The 22,930-nt window shown below is 32.8% G+C and overlaps 2 protein-coding genes across 4 annotated transcripts; both read right to left on the reverse strand.

Annotated features, from left to right (window-relative positions):
- Positions 1-4,436: 4,436 nt before the first annotated feature.
- LOC142534134 (homeobox-leucine zipper protein ATHB-23-like) lies at positions 4,437-6,277 on the reverse strand. 3 transcript variants are annotated; one of them, XM_075641050.1, is made up of 4 exons: positions 6,174-6,277; positions 5,887-6,050; positions 5,272-5,666; positions 4,437-5,149 (listed from the first exon to the last, which is right to left on the reverse strand). In XM_075641050.1, the coding sequence occupies exons 2-4, from the start codon at positions 6,008-6,010 to the stop codon at positions 4,778-4,780; spliced, it is 891 nt and encodes a 296-aa protein (XP_075497165.1). In that variant the 5' UTR covers positions 6,011-6,050; positions 6,174-6,277; the 3' UTR covers positions 4,437-4,777. The 3 variants fall into 3 exon arrangements, with proteins under 3 accessions (XP_075497165.1, XP_075497166.1, XP_075497164.1); XM_075641051.1 differs by having other exon boundaries at positions 5,887-6,076; positions 6,174-6,261; XM_075641049.1 differs by lacking the exon at positions 6,174-6,277 and having other exon boundaries at positions 5,887-6,145.
- A 10,148-nt stretch (positions 6,278-16,425) lies between these two features.
- Positions 16,426-21,980, reverse strand: LOC142534133 (sucrose transport protein SUC3-like). The gene is made up of 14 exons (XM_075641048.1): positions 21,450-21,980; positions 20,717-20,782; positions 20,347-20,445; positions 20,190-20,254; positions 20,020-20,104; positions 19,892-19,925; positions 19,254-19,353; positions 18,991-19,066; positions 18,113-18,469; positions 17,839-17,982; positions 17,514-17,747; positions 17,298-17,361; positions 17,174-17,217; positions 16,426-17,001 (listed from the first exon to the last, which is right to left on the reverse strand). The coding sequence occupies exons 1-14, from the start codon at positions 21,726-21,728 to the stop codon at positions 16,831-16,833; spliced, it is 1,818 nt and encodes a 605-aa protein (XP_075497163.1). The 5' UTR covers positions 21,729-21,980; the 3' UTR covers positions 16,426-16,830.
- Between the last annotated feature and the right edge of the window lie 950 nt (positions 21,981-22,930).

Genomic DNA, 22,930 nt, shown 5'->3' on the forward strand with positions numbered 1-22,930 from the left:
AACCGAACTCATTAGCCCTCAGGTAGGTCCACTCTGCGTTGCCACAAGTATAACTAAATAAAATTTTGTCATGATTAAAAACTATAATTTTCGACTTAATGATAATAAGTTGATTTTAACAACAAGCTATTTATGAAAAGCCAAAACTAAATAAATACTAAAGACTGTTGGGGCCATGGACTTTATTATGTCAATTATCATGAAAAGGACCCATGATATTTTATTTTATTTTAATTTTTGAATGTAAAGCTAAACGTAGAGGTAGCTCTAAGCATTCTTGATAACAAAATACAGTGCTTAATGGTTAGTTGTATTGCCATTACAATTGAGTATACTAGAAATGTTAAATAAATCTAAATAGTTCTCATGGATGTGTAGGGATGGTAAGCACCGAGTTTGAACTCAACTCAATATTAAACCCCGGTTCAGGGAGAGTTATATTGGGTAAAGCCTCTAGAAGAGACTAGAAGAGGGTTCGGAGTTGGTCCTGATATTTAGTAAACCAGCTCCGGACTCGCCCCGTATGCTATATATATCTATATATTTATACGTGTATATTATTAATAATCTAATTATATATTTTTTAATCATTTTGAATAATAAATACCTTAATATATAATTTTGATTCATTATATTTTAGGATTGAAATACTTATATTATGATATGTTTAATATAAAAATATGCAATTATGAAATTTTTTTCTTATGAGTTGAATATAAATTAATATATTTTAATTTGTCATAATATTTACTTTCTATATGTTATTAATATAAAATAACTTGATTTATTAGATTTTAAACTTTTTATTGTGTAGTAAATACCATTAAAAAATTTAAATTTTCAAAACTAAAAAAATAGAAAACTTAGTGGGTCCAAAAGGGTTCCACCCGATTGGATTCATCGGGTTACGGTGCAGGTCAAGTCTAAAAATAAGATAGGCGGGTCTCAAGTTTGGTCAAACACGTCCCAATCTCACCTCATTAAATCTTTTTAATAGAAGAGATGTGTTGGTTCAAATCCACATTAAGAATAGCCTGGCGTTGGGGGAATATGAGGCTACTTGGGGACTACAGTTTCCCCCTTTCGAAAAGGCTATAGTGGCAATCGCCGGGGAGTGGTTCTCCATCATGTAGTCTATGCTGGTTACAATTCGGGGTTTACTTTGCTTGTTACCGATCCGAAGTTGGTGTCTAAACTGGTTGCGAAGCTGAAACTTCCTTAGCCAAAGATACGAATTAGAAAGAAAGGTAATTTTCGCATAGATAGAACTATGTCTTCGGGAACTTCTGAGCAACATAGGACCGACCACGGGAAGTCGAATAATCCGAGAAAGAGTTATAAAGACGTAACATAAGAGATATGTTGGTCCAAATCCACGTTAAAATAAAAATAATTTGTAATTAATTTAAAAAAACTAGAAAATGAATAATGTTTGTTTGAATTGGGTTCACCACAAGTGGGCTACCTCTCATGCGTTACGATGGCCGGCCCGTCATTTAGCTTTCTAAACTTGTAACCAAGTGAATTTTTGAACTATTTTTTTTATTCACTGTAAAAATAGTGATGAATTAATTATATCAAACTTTTATGTTTCGCGGTAAATGAAATAATTTATGAATTTAATAAAAATCTATAACAAAAATAATTAATTAATTTTTTTTTGGGCTAAAAACGAGAATTATTTTTGTCAACGTTTGTTTTCTCTCCCTTCAATAATTCAAAAAAACTGAGCCATATTATTTATTTAATGAGACAGATTCCAGAATGCACGTGGACAGCTGAGGATTTCTACGTTTACTTAATTAAAGAAATCTTCAGTTTCAACTAAAACTTGTCAGGACACCTCCAAACTCTTTCAAAAATAAAAATACGTGTGAGACGATCTCACATGTCTATTTTATAAGACGGATCTCTTATTTAGATCATCCATGAAAAAGTATTACTTTTTATGCTAAGAATAATATTTTTTATTGTGAATATCGGTATGGTTGACCCGTCTCACAGATAAAGTTTCGTGAGATCGTCTCGCAAGAGACCTACTCATCTTCAAAAGCCAAAATTTTAAAACAACGAATTGATTAAATTAATTAGTAATAACATTTTAAATTCAAAAAGCCTAAGTATGCCAGCCATTTTAAATACCTTTAGGGCATGATCCCAGATTGACCCTCCTTTCTTATTTCCACTTAATTAATATTTTAATGTTGCCCCCTAATATTCAATAGAGTAAATATCTTCTGATGAGTAGAGACAGATTGATATGATTCATAACTATTCATCTTTCGACATAAAAATAATATTTTTAATGAGTTGAGCCGAGTCGAATATTTCATATTTGTATCATAAAATTGACTTGTTAAACCGTCTCATCTGAATTTTTATGTAATTAAGAACATGCATATTTCTTCAAGATTTTTTGCACTACTTTATCTAATCATTATTAAATTATAATGGATAATCCTAATTTATGAAATATACAAGCAATCCTTAGCGCATATTGTGTGTTGTTACATTGGTACGATATTCTTATCTATATCAAATAGTTTGTGCAATTTTTTTTAGAGATTATACCAAATTAAGATTATACACAAATTAAAAATTTTAAGTATGAATTTTTAATAATAGTTTTCAATGAATTAATTACACTAATTATTGAACAATTTTTTTTTCATATATGTGTTGATTAAGATTGACATTATTATTTTACTATTATTACTTCAAGGTGTTTATCCTATATTATTGCTAGAGCCGTTAATTTAGGTTGTGTACTTCGAGTCAGCCCGTCCCACCACATAATTTAAGTGGGTTATGTTGAATTTTTTTCAACAAATTTAAAGGCAGACAAGATGGGCTAACCCGCACGGTCACGGACCTAGGCGGGTTTGGGTTGCCCCATTTTGCGTTATGAATTTATGGTGATATATGTATTTTTTTAAAATTAAAGTTGTGAATTTTTTTGTATTAGTTTGTATAAGACAAAAACTTGTGTGAGACGGTTTCACGGGTCGTAGTTTGTGAGACAGATATCTTATTTGGGTCATTCATGAAAAAATATTATTTTTTATGCTAAGAATATTACTTTTTATTGTGAATATTGGTAGGGTTGATCCGTCTCACAGATAAAGATTCGTGAGACCGTCTCACAAGAGATCTAATCTTTATATAAAATGTAGACTTGTGAAATCAATAATTATAAGTTTTATTGATATTTTTGATAAACTTTTATTTATGATATGATATTTTTAAATAATTATAATGATTTTATTTATTTATTTATTTTTATTTTTTTGCGGGTTTTTGCGGGCCGGCATGCCTCGTGGGGCCATAGTTTACCCTGTTTGACAACTCTAATTGTTGCTATGCTATATGATCAGTATGCTTTTTGAAAATACAAACTATTTCTTTATTGATGTAAACGGGTTTTCTAGGCCAGTAATTACACGTGGTTAATACATTCTAGTAATGATTTTGGTCGTTTAATATTGTTTGTCAAAAAGTGTAGTTTTTTCTAATTAAAAAAAGGAAAAAGAAATATATATTTATTAATCTGAATTTTTTTTAATGGAGCCCCCAATACGCGAGGAGTGATGGCTCCTTTTTTTAAAAAACTCAAATAATTGTGGAGAAATCGCCCAAACATATTCTGACAAATTTAATGCTGAAAATCTGAATATGCCGTAAGAAGTTGTCATTAATTGATTATGATGATGCATCATTCATGAGATCATGCATGGAATTCAGTAGTTTCAGGATTATTTTTAAGAAAAATATCATCTTATTTTTAATTTCCCTTTTAACTGAACAAATTAAAGATAGATCATACTTGAAAAAATTGTCATTTAACAAGAAATCGCACCAAAATAGAGCTGGAGTGTTAGAAAATTCAAATCTCCATAGCCCACACAATTTATTTTTATTTGATTCCATATATATATATATATATATATATATATATCATTGTCAACTTGTCACCATAAGAATGGAAAACGATTAAATTAAATTTCAGCAAATGTCCACTTCAAGAGAGTGACTGTTGCCCTACTCTCCTTGTTTCCTACCCTTCCATGGATTTTCTTTGTCCTCTTTCCATATTTCCTTGGAATTTGTGCTTCATTCTCACCTTATTTCTTCTAATATACACATTCTAAAAATCTTTATCGAGAATTTTGTGTATTTTTCGGTACTATTCTACCAGCATCAATGGTAAGATTAGATGGTTAAATTTTTAGCCATTGATGCCGACGGAAGGGTCGGCATCCGCGGCATACCCATTTTCGTAACATTTATCATTTATAATATTGGTGGGTTTTTGCGATCTATTGCTAATATATATATATATAAAGTCGGAAATTCAGGATACTCTAAAATGAGTAGTGAAGAAATTCATAAAGAGATCAAAGGAAGACGAGAAAGGGGAAAAATTTAGAGATGTAACATTGGATAAACAAAATTTAACAATTGAATTTGAATATGATAAGACATTTTTCGGTTATCTTACATGAAAAAAACATATTATACTAATATCATGTAAGCAAGAACTGTATCCACATGCTTCTTTATTCTGATCTCCGAGAAACTCGATTTTTTGATCTTCCCCCTCCTCAAGTGGCGATGTTCCACATTCTACTACTTTGTACACCAGCTCTAATGTATCGAAACAGCAAATTTAATCATCAAAACTTATGATATATGATAATTTGACCATACCATCTCGATGTATAATCAAATTTGGACAAGTTTTCAGGCCATTTAAACGCACGAAATCTCGATCGATGTCTTAATTGAAATGTTGTTGTTCTAGCCATGGCCAAAACCCTGTCTGATCATCCATCCCGCAGAACATATTGCAAAGGCTTTCCTCCTTGATATTTGGATGATGATCCATTTTCGGACACTGATTTTCGGGCCTCGAGGACGTCGAATTCTGGAAGAGATGTGAGATTAATACATTAGGCCTGAGTGATGATGGGAAGAATTGCCTGCTTGTGGTACTCGGATTGGTGGGTAAAATTGGGCTATCAATGGCCGGATTTCTTGATATGTCAAGCTTTATTTCTGAGCTGTTTTCACTTCTGTTGCTGCAGGAGCCTTCTGTTTCTTTGTTCAGATTGATGGATTCTGTTGGCTCCCTTGTCTTCAGTGACAAAATCTGTAAAAATCTTTAATTTATTTTCAATAATGCACATTTTTTTTTATAATTTTCTACTTGTGTTAATATCTTGGAACATTAATTGTTACTAAAATGTAAAAAAAATGTAAACTTTAAATTACCTCAGCATGGAGTTTCTGATTCTGCAGTTGAAGTGCATCGTTTTCCGACTTGACAGCATCAAATTCTCTCTTCAAAATCTCGTAATCTTTCTCCAGTTGCTTCGTCTTCCATCTGGCTCTCCTGTTCTGGAACCAAATGGCGATCTGTCTGGGCTGAAGCCCGAGGGCCCGGGCCAGCTGCAGCTTCCTTTCGGGCTCCAGCTTGTTTCCCAGTTCAAAGTTCTTCTCAAGTGTCTTCACTTGCTCCATGTTAAGCCTCTTCTTCTTCTCCCCGAGCTGGGATCCGTCGTCGGATAGTTCATCCTGATCCCCGTGATTGTTTATCTCTTCGCAGATATCGATTCCGGTGGCAAACGACATGGATGATCTCTTCCCTAGCAGTGAAGCCACGCCGCCTACACCAAGAAAGAATCAAAGATTTAGGGTTTAAAGATCATAATCATCATGAGATAAATAAATGAAAATTTCAAGATTTCATACGTGCATGTTTAATCTATGAAATATTGCGTTGCTCGACCAAAAAAAAAAAAAAACAAGAAGAAAAAATCATTATCCATCTTCAGAGCATACACATAAAAAAAAAATTATTCCCTGCAATAAAACAAAAGTACATACCATGAAATTCTTGGGGACTGCAAGAAGGAAGAATCGGTACAGCAAGAGAAGTGGAGGGCTGATCGTGATCATCATCTTCATGATGAGGAGTTTGCAGCATAAAATTGGAGTGAAAGAATGCCATTTTCAGCACAGATCATAACCTACAAATTAAACTGTTCCACCTGCAGTTGAAGTGAGATCAGGTATACTGATCCACAACCAGTCATGATGATGTATGTATTTTCTTGAAAAATAGATTGAAAGAGAAGATACATTCATTGAACTGATGGAGATTGCTTATATACCTTATCAGCTTCCCAAGAAAAAAATAATTAATTCCCTTTCTTCTGTGAATCGTGTGGGTTTTTCATTTGTGAGAAGTGGGATATATATATATATATATATATATATATATATATATTCGTTTTACTTTTATTGCAATAAGATGGATAAACAGATCAAATGGTAGTAAATTTTAGAGCCCATTTGATAATAATAATTATTACTAAAGAGTTTAGAACAAACTCTGCATGCCATTTAGAAGTCTAAATAGATAAATTAAACTTGCACTAGTTGTAGTTTTTTAGTCTATGGTTAAAATTTGCGTCAACAATTGGAAATTCTGTAGGATATTTTTTATTTGAAATATGTGTATTTTGTTGAAAAATATATTTAAAATGTGAGTATTGAATATTTGAATGTTGAATATTTGAATGTTGAAAATAAGAGTTGTAAATATTGAAAATTAGTGTGTGATGATGTAGGTAATGATGTATTTTATTTTTGGATTATTTGTAAAGATTTCCTATAAATAGATCTCTCATTTGTGAAGAAAATCACAATTGAGTAGAGAGAAAAATATTATAAAGTGTGTAGTTTGGTAAATTTTGAGAGTTTCAGATTTTTACTTTTTACCATAAATTTTACTATTTCACAACACGTTATCAGCACGAAGCTCTAAAAGTCCTCCATCCTTTTCCAAGCTCCAAACAGAAGAAAAAGGTAACAAAAGTAATAATATTTATTTTACTGTTATTTATTTATTGTGTATTTATTTAATATACAATATAATGTTATTATTAGAAATAATAAAAATAAATTTTTCAAAAACTTGTTATAAATACTGGGAGGATGTTAAGACGACATCCCACACTCCCGGTAAGGGATACGACAAGTATAAAAGCCTATAAGGTTTTTAAACAAAATAACTTACGACACCTCATTATAATAATGTGATATACATAATTATTTAAACATGATTAATATTATATTCACCATATTATTACCATAAAATTATACAAATACATACATTTATTTTTTGTACACCAACGGTCATAAACGGTAACAAAACGGCTAGTTTTTGCCCTATAAATATCATCTCACAAACACATTCAATCACTCCAACTTTCTCTTCTTCTCTAAAAATTATTCTTCATCAAATTTTTCGAAGAAAAAAGAAGATGACTTTCTCAAAGTTATTTTTAATTATTTTGGTTATCATACTCACGAGTCTTTTATTTATCGAAGAATATCCTCCTCATGTGTTTTCTTTATTTTTACAAATACTTGTACTTGTTTTTATCCATTACTTTGTATTGCAATATTCATTAACTAATAAAATGCATCGTAATTTTTTTAGTACCACCATGTCAAACTTGGCAAAACTCGAATTCATTGCTCTTGATATCACGGAAAAAAAATTATATGCCATGGACTCTCGATGTATAAATGCATCTTGAGTCATTGAGTCTAAATGAGACCATAAAAGAAAATGGCATATCGACATCCCAAGAAAAGGCAAAAGCCATGATATTTTTGCGTTGGCATCCCATGGCTTTGTGGAAGAGATTAAAAGAAAGATTCGAACAAATGAATTTAGTGAGAAATCATCAGGCACGACCCACTGGTTCAACGGCATTTCCTGAAGTAAATGCATAAGCAAAAATGAATTTAAATCTGGAAACCAAAATCAAAGTTATAAACGAGATTTTGGTCGTGGACGAAATCGAGGTCGTGGTCGTGGATGTGGACGTGGAAGTGGTCGTGATCGTGGTCGTGGACGCGGCCGTGGTTTTGAAAATAATCGAGATAGTTACTTTTATAACTCATCTCAAAAGAACGTCACAAACCATCCACAGAAAAGACATCATGAAAATATGAGTGTTAATGAGAATCACTCAAAAAGATATGAAAGTTCTTGTTTCAGATGTGGTACTCCAGGACATTGGTCCCGTATTTGTCGAGCCCCTGAGCATCTTTGTAAACTTTATAAAGAATCATTAAAGGGGAAAGAAAAGGAGACCAACTTCACTGAACAAAGTGAATCCTTTGAGTGATTCAACTCATTTTGATGCTGGAGATTTTCTGATTGATTTCTCAGACAATGATCAATTTGCTGGTGGAATAAATATGTAAAATATTTTATGTACCCATATGATAATGTTTTGTTGTGTGCTATATTTTTGCATTTTATTGTCAGTAATTTTATTTCATTGCATATATTTTTTGAAGTTGAAATATGGAAAATACTATGAGCAAAGCTGAAGTTTGCATACCCGATAGTGGTACAACGCACACTATCCTCCGAGATAAAAGATATTTCTTGGAACTAAAACCAACAAAAACAAGGGTGAATACAATATCAGGTCCTGTAGACTTGATTAAAGAATGTGGTAAAGCACAATTTTTGTTACCTAATGGTACAAAATTTTTTATCAATGATGCTTTATATTCACCACAATCGAAAAGAAATTTGTTGAGTTTTAATGATATATATTCCCATGGGTATGATACTCAAACAATGAATGAAGGGAATGAGAAATATATGTGTCTTATCACATATAAATCAGGAAAAAAATATGTGATTGAAAAACTACCAATGCTCCCTACTGGATTGCATTATACACACATAAGTCCCATTGAATCAAACATGGTAGTTGATAATTCTTCAATATTAACCAATTGGCATGACCGATTGAGACATCCTGGTTCAACAATGATGCGAAGAATCATAGAAAATACACATGGTCATCCACTGAAAGACCAGAAGATCTTTCAGAATAATAAGTTTCAATGTAAATCATGTTCTCTTGGAAAACTTATTATAAGACCATCACCAGTCAAAATGCAAACTGAATCACCAATGTTTCTTGAACGTATTCAGGGTGATATTTGTGGACCAATCCATCCACCATGTGGACCATTCAGATACTTTATGGTATTGATTGATGCCTCCAGCAGATGGTCACATGTATGTTTATTGTCAACTCGAAATGTTGCATTTGCAAGATTACTTGCTCAAATAATAAAATTGAGGAATCAATTTTCCGATTATACAATCAAGAAAATTAGACTTGATAATGCTGGTGAATTTACTTCCCAGACTTTCAATGATTATTGTATGTCTATGGGAATCATTGTTGAGCATCATGTTGCTCATGTACATACACAGAATGGATTGGCTGAATCATTGATTAAACGTCTGCAAATGATTGCTAGACCAATGATTATGAAAACAAAGCTCTCTATTTCTATATGGGGACATGCAATTTTACATGCTGCTTCATTAATTCGCATCAGACCAAGTGCATATCATAAATACTCTCAATTGCAGCTTACATTTGGTAAAGAACCAGACATTTCTCATCTGAGAATTTTTGGATGTATGGTGTATGTGCCTATTGCACCACCACAACGAAAGAAAATGGGACCTCAAAGAAAGGTTGGAATTTATATCGGTTATGATAGTCCATCAATCATTCGATATCTTGAACCTCAGACAAGCGACGTGTTCACAGCACGTTTTGCTGATTGTCATTTTAATGAGAAAATCTTCCCAATGTTAGGGGGAGAACAGAAACATACCGAAAAGAAACGTATTCTCCTGTGATGGATGCAATTACGTTTCGGTATTTGATTAGCTTGGCGGTATCTGAAAATTTAGAAATGCGTCTTATGGATGTTGTTACAGCTTACTTATATGGATCACTTGATAGTAATATATATATGAAAATCCCTGAAGAATTTAAGATGCCTGAAGCACAAAGTTCAAAACCCAGGGAATGTTATTCTGTGAAATTACAAAGATCATTATATGGGTTAAAGCAATCAGGTCGAATGTGGTATAATCGACTAAGTGATCACTTGATGAAAAAGAGATATGTAAATAATTCAATATGCCCTTGTGTTTTCATTAAGAAAACAACATCCGGATGCGTAATTATTGCTGTATATGTTGATGATTTAAACATCATTGGAACGAATAAGGAAATTCAAGAAGTTGTGTCATACTTGAAGGAAGAATTTGAAATGAAGGATCTTGGAAAAACCAAGTATTGTCTGAGTTTATAAATTGAACAAAAAGAATGTGGAATGTTTGTTCACCAGAAAAATTATACAGAAAAGATCCTTAAACGTTTTAATATGGATAAAACAAATCCTTTAAGTACTCCAATGATTGTTAGATCATTAAACATAGAAAAGGATCCATTCCGTCCATGTGAAGATGATGAAGTTATTCTTGGTCCAGAAGTACCATATCTAAGTGCCATCGGTGCCCTTATGTATCTTACAAATTGTACGAGGCCCGATATATCTTTTGCCGTGAATCTGTTGGCAAGATTTAGCACATATCCAACAAAGAGACACTGGAACGGAATTAAACATATATTCCGTTATCTACGAAGAACGACAGACTTGGGACTTTTGTATTCAAAAGATACTAATCCAAGTATAATTGATTATGCTGATGCTGGATACTTATCTGATCCACACAAGGCACGTTCCCAAACTGGATATGTATTTACTCGTGGAGGCACTGCAATTTCTTGGCGTTCACAGAAACAAACGCTCGTAACAACTTCATCAAATCATGCCGAGATTATTGCATTACATAAAGCAAGTCGTGAATGTGTGTGGTTAAAATTAATGACCCAACATATCCAAATCTCATGTGGATTATCATTCGACGAGAAGCCTGTGATACTATATGAAGATAATGCTGCATGTGTTACTCAAATGAAAGAGGGATACATAAAAAGCGACAGAACTAAACATATTCCTCCTAAGTTCTTCGCATTCACTAAGGAGCTAGAGAAGAATAAATGTATTGATGTTCGTCACATTCAATCAAGTGAAAACTCATCAGATCTCTTCACAAAGGCACTTCCTACGTCAATATTCAGAAAGCACATATATAATATTGGGATGCGCAATCTACGAAATTTGTGAAGAATTGTTCGTGTCAACATGAGGGGGAGTTTATGTGACTGCACTCTTTTTCCCTTACTATGGTCTTTATCCCAATGGGTTTTTCCTAGTAAGGTTTTTAACGAGGCAGTATAAAAACACGTAATGAAGACAATCATTATGATCATCATCACAAGGGGGAGTGTTGAAAAATATATTTAAAATGTGAGTATTGAATATTTGAATGTTGAATATTTGAATGTTGAAAATAAGAGTTGTAAATATTGAAAATTAGTGTGTGATGATGATGTAGGTAATGATGTATTTTATTTTTGGATTATTTGTAAAGATTTCCTATAAATAGATCTCTCATTTGTGAAGAAAATCACAATTGAGTAGAGAGAAAAATATTATAAAGTGTGTAGTTTGGTAAATTTTGAGAGTTTCAAATTTTTACTTTTTACCATAAATTTTACTATTTCACAACATATTTCATTTTGATCATTGTGTGATCCATATTGCGGATAAATTTGGCTAGAAGTTGTTCGTTTTTTGAATATGGAAAATGATGGAGGGGAAATTTTGATTTATTTTCTTGTAAATGAAGTGGGGTGCCTATATTTTTCAACGTGGACAGTTGTCATTGAAAATTTTGAAATAAAAGGGCAAGCAGACAAAAATTTGTATAGCCTGATTCCCTGGCTAAATAAGAAGAAATGGGTTCATACAACATGCCTTTAATAGGAGAAATGAGTGATTTAAGGGGGGGTAAATGTAAATATATTTAAATATTTTTCACTTATAACTCAGTAGGTTTTTTGTGAGACCGTATCATGAATTTTATCTGTGAGACGGTCAATCCTACCGATATTCATAATAAAAAATAGGCAAAAATTTGTGTGAGACGATCTCACGGGTCGTATTTTGTGAGACGGATCTCTTATTTGAGTCATTTATGAAAAAGTATTACTTTTTATGCTAAGAGTATTACTTTTTATTATGAATATCAGTAGGATTGACTCGTCTCACAGACAAAGATTCGCGAGACCGTCTTATAAGAGACTTACTCTAAAAAAGTAATACTCTTAGAATAAAAGTAGTATTTTTTCATAAATGACCCAAATAAAATATTCTTCTTACAAAATACAACCAGTAAAACTTTCACACGAGTTTTTGTCCTCGTAACTTTGTAGTCGTTGGCAATAATGGCTTTCACAAATCAGTGGAATGTAGCAATCAAATTGCGACATTTCGTTTTTTTTAGCTACAAAACATTTTAATTGTGATGTAGTACTATTAAATTCAAATTTTAGTACGGCAATATATTAGTCTTAATCCTAAATAGGTTACGTGTCCTGTCCTAAATATATGCAAAAGTAGGGGAAGCGGATAAAACTTGTTTTATTTTTTATTTTTTTAAAAATAATAATAAAAATGAAAATAAATTTTTAACCGATTTACAAGTTACAAACTTTAACATATTCGAAAATTCCGAAAATTGTACTCTAAGTTGGTTTCTATTATTCTAATTGGTCAAAATTTAACTTTAATAAAACAGGTTGAGTTTTTTTTTTTTTTTTTTTTTTTTTTCTATGCAGCGTCATATTAAACATAGAAAAATAAATGAAGTATGTCTAAAAGTAAACCAACCCCTTAGACTACTCTGTTGTGAAAGCTGGCATTTATAGAACTGTTGCCACAAAAAATGATGTGATAAAAGCAAACGTGATCTAAAACAAAAACCACGCCTTAGAATCGATGAAATAAATAATCGTTGTGTGTATCTATTTTTTGAAACAAGCAGCGGTTTGTTATATTCATTTCTAAACTGTGAAAAAACTTAGTAACAAATAATCACGATATGAGATAATCGAAATTCAAACGAACCTTCAAAGAATCCGTCTTTGACAACTCGAGTAAAAAACAACCGATAAATGCGATAAAGATTGAATCTTTGATAACAATTTTTGAATTTGTGAGAAAAACTCACAAGTTTGATAAAGATGTGGAAATAAGACTAAACCCTAAACCTTTGACGTTGGAAAACTTGTGAAGATTAGTCTACAGTAATATGGCATCCGATGTATGAATAAATAGACCAAATACTCGAATATATATATATATATATATATATATATATGTGTGTGTGTGTGTGTGTGTGTGTGTGTGTGTGTGTGTGTGTGTGTCAGTTGCGAATGGATTGAGATTGAAAAGTGTGCAAGAATTTAAAGGATGGGTCCAAAGAAGGGGGGGTAGGGTTTGCCAGCCAGCCAGCCAGCCAGCCAGCATACATCATGCACGCACCAACATCAACCCCACTCCCCTTTCCCATCCCATTATCCTCTTGGCTAGCTAAGCATTTTACACACACCAAAACTCTTTCTTTTTTGAAATAATAATAAAATAAAGGGCACTAAAAGCCGATATCTTTTCATTGGCCATCCCCGGCTGTCCCTTCCATTTTTGTCCAATTGTACATCCTCAGGCATCAATTAGGCCATATCGACTATTTTCTTTGACCGAATAAATATTTAATTTAAAATAATATTGGAGAATTTCATTTTTAGAAAAAAAAAATTTGTGTGAGACTGTCTCACGGGTCGTATTTTGTGAGACGGATCTCTTATTTGGGTCATCAATGAAAAAGTATTATTTTTTATTGTGAATATCGATAGGATTGGCTCGTCCCACATATAAAAATTCGTGAGAATATAAAGATTCGTAAGACTGTCTCTCTTCATTTTATATCCAAATTCATGGATTTGGTTCACTGATTCGGCCCCTGGCCACGTCACCTTTTGAAATATGTTTCTTTTCCTGTTAATTCGAAAGTCTGTGTAAAATTCACGAGATAATAAGGAATTTTAAAAAGTGACCAATTTGAGAAATTAAATTTTTACATTTTTTGTATACGTAAGTTTGAGTTTAATTAGTTGTTTTCGTTTAAACAAAAGTTGTTTATGTTCATTTCAAAAAAAAAAAAAAAAGTTGTTTATGTTTTACTGTGTCTCATCATGGATCTATAATCGTGAAACGTGTAAACCATGCGTATATTTACAATAAAAAAATAATATTTTTAGCATAAAAAATAATGCTTTTCACGAGTGATTCAAATAAAAGATCTGTCTCACAAAATTGACCCATCAAACAGTCTTACTAGAATTTTTATATCGCAAAAACTTGTGTGAGACGGTCTCACGGGTCGTATTTTGTAAGATTGATCTCTTATTTGGGTCATCCATGAAAAAATATTACTTTTTATACTAAGAATATTACTTTTTATTATGAATATCGGTAGGATTGACCCGTTTCACAGATACAGATTCGTGAGACCATCTCACAAGATACATGCTCTTTTATATTTGTCTATAATGTTTGATAGTTTTAATTAATACAAAATACAAACACATATATTTAAGCATACAGTATCTATAATTATAATTACAAACAATACTCGTAAACGATAGTTATTTAATTTCTATCGTGATTTAAGAAGTGTTTTTCGCGTAAATAATGTGTGAGACGTCTCACAGGTCATATTTTGTGAGACAGATATCTTATTTGAGTCATCCATGAAAACATATTAGTTTTTATGCTAAGAATATTACTTTTTATTGTGAATATCGGTAGGGTTAATCCGTCTCACAGATAAAAATTCGTAAGATCGTGTCACAAGAGACATACTCTTTATATTTTAATTTAATCTATTATTGTGATAAATAAAAAAATGTACTACTTAATATGTGAGAGTGCATCGAAGCATCGGGAGGAAGATTGACATCACTATAAAGTTCATAATTGTCAAGTTTAATGTTTTGAAAAATCGAAGGTTACAACTTTAATAAGATTTTTAAATATTTTATTTTATATTTGCAGTATTTTTTTCATATTTTAAATTAAAATAATGTGTTATATTGTAATAAAATTTTGCTCAGATAAAAAAATTCTAATTACGTTCCCAAAAACAACCAAACACGAGCTATTTTTTTTAATTATTATTATTATTTAGATTTTTTGTTTATTTGAAATAAAAAGAGTTGAATGTTCTGCTCCACATGCCTCCATGCTAGCTTTATCTGGAGCATTTCAGCTCAAGAAAAACTGATGCCCCATGTGCGCATAAACTGCCCTTTTGTGCTTTACTTTACCCTTTCTTCCTTGTGAAAATGATTTTTCAACTGCCCGTACGAAACGCGAGGGTGAAATTTTTAATAAAATTTAAGATTTATATGCATATTTTTTTAAAAAAAATTGAAAATTTACAGCTCAAATGTATATGAATTCGCCTGTCTTCGGTCATCTCGTGCCCACTTCTCAAATTTCTTGGATCAGTCGCTTTTATCGGCTACCGTTAAGTTTTGTATTTCAATTAATTTTGAGAATCTTTTGTTTTTCTAGTGCTTTTGCCAATATTATAAGTACCGTCGGGGCCAATTGAGCATGTCCTTCCAACTGTTGAGGGGAGGGATGTTGGTGTCAAAGATTTAACTGATGAATTACCGATTCTTTTATTCAAACACGAGCGAAAGAAATTAGATTATGTCTCTTGTGAGGCGGTCTCACGAATCGTTATCTATGAGACGGGTCAACACTATCGATATTCACAATAAAAAAATAATACTCTTAGCATAAAAAGTAATATTTTTTCATGGATGACCTAAATAAGAGATCCGTCTCACAAAATACGACCCGTGAGACAGTTTCACACGAGTTTTTGCCAAGAAATTACATATAGATTATCGTTAATTGGAGTGTGATTATTGAATTCATGTTTCATTTGGGCTTAAATTTATATAGGTATCATAGTTGTATTATTGTTACATGTTGCTAAATTTAGTAGCAATGAGGCTTTGTAAAAAATTAAATCTCTGCATGATTATTGTCCTTGCCACGTGTCCATTATGTTTTATATCACCATATTGAAATAAATTCCTAAATTTAAATCATGGACTCATGGTGTTGAGATTTTGATTCAAAACAAATAAATAATATCGCAAAGTTGTCGAAATGTAGAAAAATTTATCAGTTTATACAAAGAACAAAACCACGGTTTTCAGTTCAGTTTGTGAATAAGCTCTATTAAATTTCAATTTACAAAAATATCAGAAATGAAACAAAACAGATCGATTTGCACACCTAAAGACATCCTTAATGGTGGGTTGTTATAACACGCACCAACTCATCAAAAATTATAGGATCCACTGTCATATACTTATCACATACTTATCATAACAACATATCTCTTTCACCCACATTTTTTTTTAACATTAAAAATCATTATTCATGAGTTTCACATTCCACTCAGTCATCTTAAAATCAATATACCAGCTTAATAAAAGTGCATTAACGTCAGTGTCAATAATGCAAATAAAGTATCTTATTGGCTTCATCTTGAGTAAAATGGATATCTGTTTTCTCGATACCGATGTATTATTAAAAATCTAGCATTATTACATACCTACAGGCTGCAATGAACAAATATTGACATTACTCGAATTACAAGAGAAGGTTACCTACATCAGATCTAAGGGTTGTTTCTGTATCATGTTCTGTCGAATCTGAGGTATAAAAAATATGTATGGTAATGTATACACGAGATTACTGTACTGCATTTGGTACAATCCCCTGCCGCAGAGAAATAACGAAAGAATGTTACTGATCTCATCTCTGTAAGTAGGAATGATACCCAAATGCTCAGATAAACCTGGATGTCGAGTCGTAACATGATTTAATCACATAACTTTTGCAAAAGGGGAGAAGCATTCCGAAAATTGATCAACCAAAATGGAATCCGGTTGATTTATAAGAACTGCTTGAAAGAGAGGGTAGCTTGCGAACTGCAATAACACTAGCTACTAGAGCACTTATCGAGGCCAAAACAAATGCAGGAATGTTACCACCACCAAATAAAGCATCCCACGGACCGGCACCAAGGGATACAATCATCTAATAAAAACATACAATTTGATGAGTCGTCCTGCATACCCATGGAGAATTATATGGTAATGAATTGGCAGAAGCATTAAACGTGAGAATCATCGACCTATTCTCTTTTCAGCATTTATAAATAGGGTGGCATCGAACACGGGTTAACATTGAAAAGTGTAATAGTAGCTACCTGAGGTATAACGATAGCGAGATTCAGAACTCCAATTGCCAACCCTGAAAAAAATATACATCTTCGATCAAAGAAGCTTCTCAAATAGACGAGAACTGATAACAGAACAAGAATCTGTATGTACCTTGGCCACCTCCTGAATCGGCAGTCAATTCAGCCGTGACTGAGAAGGGTACACTATAAGTGATCTACAACACAAATTTAAAGGCTTCAGCACTAGTATTTGAGTCTCATTACAATGTCATAAAATTGGCGATGGAACTGCAATTCTTTCTTGCACAGATTAATTCTTAACATCACTTTAGGAACCTAGAAAAGCGGTAGAGCAAATAAATCTTACCGCAAGAGGAAGACCAAGAAGAGCAAAAACAATTAGAGATGCGATTTTGGAAGCTCCATTCGCCCCAATGACATGTTGGATACCTCCAGAATTCTCTCTCATAGATACCAAGCTGATGATTGCAGTGCCTGCCATGCAGAGAAACACCATAAAATTGCTACTAGCCCAAACTAGTTTTGCCCCCATCCACTGGCACATTGGTTCAATGAAGAAGGAGCTAATGCCCAAAACAACCTACAAGAAAAGAAGTAAAGGAAATTGAGAACTGGGATCCATGTGGTAACACAATCACAAGCAAATTTTCAGGAGAAATTCGATTTCTTACCGAGTTCAACAGCAGACCAAATGAACCTTCTCTGACACCTTGATTATATGTTTGAACTTCGGGTACATCTCCTTTTGGGTTGCCATGAAAAACTTCTCTCCCCATCCAATCAGTGTCAAAGAGAAAAAAGGGAAACCATGACAACTGATTGTAACAGGAAAAAATAACTAAATTTAGCCAAACATTCACTAAAAGACGAAAACGAGACATGACCATAATTCTGATAAATATGCTGAAACTAATGCTAGAAAATAAATCACACGAAAGTACTTACCCAGGTAAATGCCATAACTACCAACACCGAATTCATATCAGGAGGTAAATGACGTAAACTGGTTAGTATATTCACCAGTACTGCTCCAGGGCTGTCGCTGAAATTATCATCTTCATTGTCAAGATTTTTTTGTTCAATCCCATCGCTATTAATTATTGCGTTCTGCCTCTCAGACTTGATTTCCACTACATTATACTTCATTTCTGTATCAATATTTGACTTTGAAAAGTCAGATCCATTTTGCAGAGGATCATCCAAGAGAGGAGCAGAATCTGATAGACGGAGAGATTGTTTTGGCATCAATGGAACCTCCTTCGCAAAGTAGAGTGTCACAAGCGTACAAACCGCAAGGAAGACCTATGCATGACTCAGAATTCAGAAATGCAATCTAAAAGCTGGAAATTAAAATTCTAACAAAAAAATGAAATTTGTGAAGGTAATTTCTCATTAAAAAATGAAAAACTAATGCATGCAGAAAGTCTGCCTCAGTACAACAAAAACAAAACACTGCCACATAGTGCATCATATTACATGCTTATAAACGAGAAGATATCTTGCTCATTGCCGAAATTTGATCACGCTTCCTCATAAACAGGCCTAGGTGAAACATCAAAAAAAGTGACATACTTCAGCTACGATTCTCATCGGCAACAAAAGTATATAAAGAAATCGTGATAAGACCTCACCTGCAAACTTTAGGGACAATTAACCAGATTTTGCCAGGTAACTTTTAGAAACAAAGTGAGCAAGTGATTAAAGATGGCGATGAATCTGAATGCAGTTACCTTTACTAAAAAGCTATTTCATATACAGCGAGAAAATAATATGTTGCTATGAGTAGTTTCAACCATGCATAGACTCCTAATACAATAACTCACCACTGCAACTAAAAAAGCTGCTTTGAGATTCGCACACGGTTCACAACAAGCTCTACTTGTCAAAAATGGAAACCACCTGCAAAGAAAAACTTATAAATGTATTAATAAGTTAATACAGTTCATGAAATAAGAGATAATAGTCAAAGTGAAATGCTACATCATTGTACAATTTCAATCAGACTCAACCAATGTACCACGAGAAAAAACAATATCAAATTATCAACAAACAAGATACGAGACATAAGTACTTTTTAACACATCACCTGTGCCAACTTCCACTAGCCCCAGAGGAAAATCCAAGAATGTTTCCAACAGCCATCCAAGAGCAAAAAACAGCATTGGCTGAATTTCTTTGATCAGGACCTAGGATAGATGATTATTTTTATTTATCCATGAAATAAACATGCTTGTCCTATGGACCATATGATTACGCACAAAATAATTAAGATGCAGTAAATCATAATTCAATAAAAAGTGAAAACACAAAGAAGAACAAGAGGGCTAATAAATTCAATTGCTATATTTACCATCCAGGTAAATGGGTGGCGAAAAAAGGGGAATAAAGTCGGAGAGGAGTTGTGCATTTCCCAGTTTTCAGTGAATAAAGCAAATTTCTGGTCTTCCTTCATGGCTCTTTGAAGTGATTCTTAGGAGTTTGGAAGTTCTAAAACTCAAACAAATGTTTAAAAAAAGGTGCACAGGTGCACAGGAGCAAGGAGATGACTTGCTAGGGAAGGGTTACTTTCATTCAAAAAGATGCATAGCACAATGCATTATTTGCAGCAGCATTAGAGGTTAATCATAAAGAGGAGCTGAGTTACACAACGTATAAGATTAAACTTATAAGGGCTCTCAATTGATAAACACCAACACCTTCATTCCCTAAGCAGGGTGATTATACCTGATAAGTCAGCCAAGAGAGCTCGAGCTGGACCCTGAAATGATTAGAAAAATAAATTTTATTTTTCTTAACAAATTCTTTAGCTCTTGACACCATGTGTAGTATGAAATGATTTTTAAGAAACTCGCCTGCACAGTGTTGTTCGCAAGGTCCAGCATCCAAAACCCAATTACGAAGACTACAGCAGCTCTTGTACGAGTACCTTTAAATGTGCTGCATTTGCACGAGTTGGTTAAGCACATTTCACATTAGACAAGAAGGAACATGAAAAAGGAAATAACTAAGAAGTTGAAAAAACCTGCAATGCTCTTTTGTATCACCTAACAGATAACCAATGTCTGCAGAAAATCCGATTATTATCACCTATATTACAACAGTAGCTTAGTTGCTATGACAAATCGATCTCAAACACAAACGGAGAACAGGGGAAGCAGCAGCTGCTACATAAAACTTACCGCAATTGAGATCATGAGAGCACCTATAAAAATAAAGGGTCTTCTTCTACCATATTTTGAAGAGCATTTGTCGCTCCATACGCCAACACAAGGTTGTACCTGAAAAACAGAACAAATATATCATCCCAACAACTGACAGCCTCTTTTACAAGCATATGACAAAGAATCTTCAAAATCTAGCTAGAAAACATTTCCAACATTATGTACCATAAACAGAAAACAGGAGCAAAGATATGAAACCAAAATTCAAAATGTAAAGAAAAAGATACCCTCGTGAGTCGAAATTTCGTAACTATGTTTCTTAAACTGCAAAATATAGAACTAAAACAAGAACTTCAAAAATTTGAAACAAAAATTTGTTAACACATACCACAAGGCCTGTTATGGGACCACATAACCATATAAATGAAGAAAATGCATGTTCTACACCAAGTGTCTGCACAAAAAGAAAATGCAAAAGTTAGAGAAACAGGAAAAAGAATCAACAGTTTAATATCAAATGAGGTTTATGTGTGCATATAAAAAATGATTGCATTAATTTCACATTCCTTCAACACGGCATTTCCCAACACATCACAGAAATCTTTGTGCAAGCATGTATATCATAATTGGGTTGATGTAACACTGCCCTTCAAATGGAACACATGTTTCTTTTTCACAGTTCCTTCCTCATAATTATTTACTAAGCAGTAAATCACGATAAAATAACATTATTATTATTTTTATAGTTACAATTCACAGACTTTCGATGTAAGAGTGGTGAAAATTTAATTTTAACCAAGTGCTAGTATTCTGTAACTCTATCTGCCATTTAAGCTGGAATAATAGGTACGTTGGGATTAATTGTAATCTATACAAGTTTCAACGTATTTCCAATGTTCTTCAAATATGTAACACGAAAACTAAGAACGGCCGCGAGCTTGCAACCAACCTATCATATTCCCACTGAACCTTAGCCACCGCCATCTCTATGACAACGATGATCCAAATGCTTAGCGATTGAGCGGCATGTTCAAATAAATAGGCGCGCGTCTAATTGCACAATTTCACTCTCACTGACTCTCTAAATACAACATTACATACTTCAGATTGAATGCATGTACCTGAACGTAAGGAGTGAGGAGAGAAAGCTGAAGAGCCCAGCCAAATTGTACACCAGCGGCGACCGTACAACTGAGGATCAGCGTAATTAAGCTGCAGTGCTTCTGCGGGTGATGACGCTGATCAGAATCCGGCTGCGAATCTCCAACATCAGACAACTCAGGCGACAAGGATGAGGCGTGGATCTGTGAACGGCGTCGTTGCTCCCCACCGTCGAAGTCTGCTAGCTCCACCTCCTGCTTCAGGTTCTTGTATGGCACTCGGATCGACACCGCGTCCATGTTAAGTGGAATCAGGCGGGAATAAACTAATCTATAACCAAAAAAAAAAAAAAAACTGGTGGCAATTTACATGAACGGAGTGGAATTGGGCGTTATTTGATCGGTTGTTAGGGATTCGGAAATCCGATGGAGTAATTTGTCGAAGAAAAAAATTGGGCGGGGAGGGATGGTGAATTTGATATATATCGTTGATTTCAATTTTCAGGTGGTGAAGATGGAATACTACGAATGAACACGGGAGAGGCCAAAGCCTGAACAAATACTTTTTAATTTTTATATTAAGGTTTAAGCCCCATTCCACGAATTTAGATTTAAAAATATTAAAAATTAAATATTTACGAATTTAATTTTAGATTATTAGAGTAAAATGAATTAGTTCAGTTCAAATCTTACTTAGATATTTATGTAATTATTATTATTATTATTAAAATTTTACAATAAAATGTTGTTATTATTACATTTTTCTTAAGTCAACTGTATCTTAAATTTTGAGGTAATAATAATATATATAAACAATTTATTCGGTAAAACGGTTCATGTCATCGTTACATCTGTCCTCGTAGTAAAGGCTTTCATTGACTTTTGAATCGGTTATCAAATTTTAAGTTTCTGAATTTTATGTTAAATTCTATTATATAATCTCTTCAAAAATCAAATCAATTTAGTGTGTCAAAAGTATATCGATTAATTTTATAAAAATATCATATTTATTTAGAAGAATAATAATTTTTATATAATTTACTACCAATTATATGAATAAGTCTCTTGTGAGACGGTATCATGAATCTTTATCTGTGAGACGGGTCAATATTACCGATATTCACAAAAGTAATAATACTCTTAGTATAAAAAATAATATTTTTTCATAAATGACCCAAATAAAAGATCCGTCTCACAAAATACGACCCATGAAACCGTATCATATCAATTTTTGCCTAATTATATATATAATCTAATATAAAATTCAAAAATTTACATATTATATCTATAAATAACATATTTAATATTAAAATTATCTTTATAATAATCATACAATCATTTTTTTTATATAATTAATATATATTCGCTATATTGAAAAAGTATACATTTCAAAAAACAATAAATTATTAATTTTTAAAGATTTTACTTATATTTCAATTATATTTAGAAGAATTTGATTTTCAAGGTTAATGACAGGGATTACTTTATCAAACATTCTAAAA

Source organism: Primulina tabacum, unplaced genomic scaffold (genome assembly GCF_025594145.1).
Source record: "Primulina tabacum isolate GXHZ01 unplaced genomic scaffold, ASM2559414v2 Contig387, whole genome shotgun sequence".
NCBI lineage: Eukaryota > Viridiplantae > Streptophyta > Magnoliopsida > Lamiales > Gesneriaceae > Primulina > Primulina tabacum.